This window comes from Penaeus vannamei, chromosome 17 (genome assembly GCF_042767895.1).
Source record: "Penaeus vannamei isolate JL-2024 chromosome 17, ASM4276789v1, whole genome shotgun sequence".
Lineage (NCBI taxonomy): Eukaryota > Metazoa > Arthropoda > Malacostraca > Decapoda > Penaeidae > Penaeus > Penaeus vannamei.
In genome coordinates this window covers 10,383,868-10,386,367 of record NC_091565.1, presented here as the reverse complement: position 1 = coordinate 10,386,367, position 2,500 = coordinate 10,383,868, and the positions used below count along the sequence as shown (strand labels likewise).

At 52.6% G+C, this 2,500-nt stretch overlaps 1 protein-coding gene across 1 annotated transcript in view; it reads left to right on the top strand.

The window, feature by feature from the left end:
• LOC138864614 (zonadhesin-like) overlaps positions 1-2,500 on the top strand; it is a 21,533-nt gene that overhangs the window by 2,480 nt on the left and 16,553 nt on the right. Inside the window, exon 2 of the mRNA XM_070132439.1 lies at positions 1,815-2,279. Within this exon, the coding sequence (XP_069988540.1) occupies positions 1,815-2,279 (465 nt within the window). The remainder of the gene's footprint in view (positions 1-1,814; positions 2,280-2,500) is intronic.

Here is a 2,500-nt window from a genome sequence, read left to right as displayed (position 1 = left end):
ACATACACACCTACATGAATACCAACACACACACAAACACACGTAAAAAAAACATACACACGCAAACACACCCACACACGCATACACACATCCACATTCACATGAATACCTACACACACACAAACACACTCACATGAATACCCACACACATACACACACAAACACACACAAACATAACCCCCCCCCCCGCACACACACACACCGAGGCCGTGAATGTTTCCGTGTGCAAAGCGCCCCTCAGGTACACCTACAACACCTGCCCAATCAAGCGGGAAAAACCCCCAGGGATTATGCGGGGAAGGGGGAAGAATGGACAGGGGGGAGGGGAAGAGGGGAAGGGGAAGGGGGTGGGTGATAATGGGCTGAAGGAGGGGGGGGGAGAGGGGAGGGGGAGGGTGAGGTAAAATGAACAGGGAAGGGGTGGGCGAGAATGGACTGAAGGGGGGGGGGGGAGGGGAGGTAAAACGAACAGGGAGGGGGTGGTGAGGGGAGGGTGTGGTGAGGGGAGGGGTTAAGGAGGTGGGCAAGAATGGACTAGAGGGGGATGGTGAGGGAGGGGGAGGGGAGCAAAAATGGTCAGGGGAGGGGTGTGTGAGGAGAGGGCTAGAGGGAGGAAGGGAGAGAGGAGGCAAGGGAGTGAGAGGAAGAGGGGAGGGTGGGAGGGAAGGAGGGGGGGGAGGAAGGATAAAGGAGTGAGGAAGTGAGGGGAAAGAGGGGGAGGGAGAGGGGAGGGAGGGCTGGCGAGTGCGAGGAAGATGTTTTAAAAAGTTGCTTTGTTGCTTTTTGTATAGCTAAGACGAGGAGAAAGAAGGATGGGGAGGAGGGGGGAGGGGGGGGAGGGGCAGGAGGAGAAAAGTGGGGAGAAGGTGGAGAGAGAGAGAGAGAGGGAGAGAGAGAGAGAGAGAGAGAGAGAGAGAGAGAGAGAGAGAGAGAGAGAAGGAGAGAAAGCGAAAGAGAGAAAACGAGATAGATAGATAGAGAGAGACAGATAGAGATAGAGATAGATAGATAGATAGATATAATAGATAAATAGATGTATAGAGATAATAGATAGATAGATAGATAGATAGAGATAATAGATAGATAGAGGGAGGGAGGGCGGGAGGGAGGGAGAGAGAGTGAGTGAGAGAAGTAGTGAGATAAGAGAGAGTGAGGGAGAGAGAGAGAGAGAGAGAGAGAGAGAGAGAGAGAGAGAGAGAGAGAGAGAGAGAGAGAGAGAGAGAGAGAGAGAGAGAGAGAGAGAGAGAGAGAGAGAGAGAGAGAGAGAGAGAGAGAGAGAGAGAGAGAGAGAGAGAGAGAGAGAGAGAGAGTGAGAGAGAGAGAGAGAGAGAGAGAGAGAGAGAGAGAGAGAGAGAGAGAGAGTATAGAATGATAGATGGATAAATGGAGATAAGTAAATAGATAGATGGATGGATAGATATATAAATGGAGAGGGACATAGATATATAGATATAGGAAGATATTTATAGATTGGTAGACAGGTAGATAAAGTGTCTAACAGATAGATATATATAAATATATAGAGAAACAGTGAGAAAGAATATTGCAAACTTCACAAGCCTTTCATCCTTTCTCTCTCTCTCTCTCTCTCTCTCTATCAATCTATCTATCTCCCTCCTTCCCCCCTCTCTCTCTATCTATCTCCCTCTCTCTCTCCTTCTCTCTTTCTCTTTCCTTCCTCCCATACTCCTCTTTCTCCCTTCATCTCTCTCTCATCCTCCCCTTCGCAACTCAGCTCGCTATTGGACTATTGAGCAGAAAATAGCAACGGTTCGCGGATACAGCAGTTATCTTTATCTACTTTCCTACTTTAGCGCGAACTGTAATAGCAAAAACAGAGATACAGACAAGGAAACGGGTGTCCGTTAAGTCCCCCTGGGTGTCCGTTCAGTCCCCCTGGGTGTCCGTTCAGTCCCCCTGGGTGTCCGTTCAGTCCCCCTGGGTGTCCGTTCAGTCCCCCTGGGTGTCCGTTCAGTCCCCCTGGGTGTCCGTTCAGTCCCCCTGGGTGTCCGTTCAGTCCCCTGGGTGTCCGTTCAGTCCCCCTGGGTGTCCGTTCAGTCCCCCTGGGTGTCCGTTCAGTCCCCTGGGTGTCCGTTCAGTCCCCTGGGTGTCCGTTCAGTCCCCCTGGGTGTCCGTTCAGTCCCCCTGGGTGTCCGTTCAGTCCCCCTGGGTGTCAGTTCAGTCCCCCTGGGTGTCCGTTCAGTCCCCCTGGGTGTCCGTTCAGTCCCCCTGGGTGTCCGTTCAGCCCCCCTGGGTGTCCGTTGTCCCCCTGGGCGTCCGTAGGTGATGTCCGCAAGTAGTGTTCTCTTGTTCCTCCTTGGATGTCCGTGGCGTCCGTAGGGAAGGCCTCCTGCTCCTCCCACGGTGTCTTTGCTTGACGTCCGCAGAGCACGTTCGCCTCGTCTCCCCCTGTGTGTGTCCGCATGAGATGTCCGAAGATGTCCCTGTCATTCCTCCCTGGTCGTCCGCATATGTTGTCCGCATATGATGACCGCATATG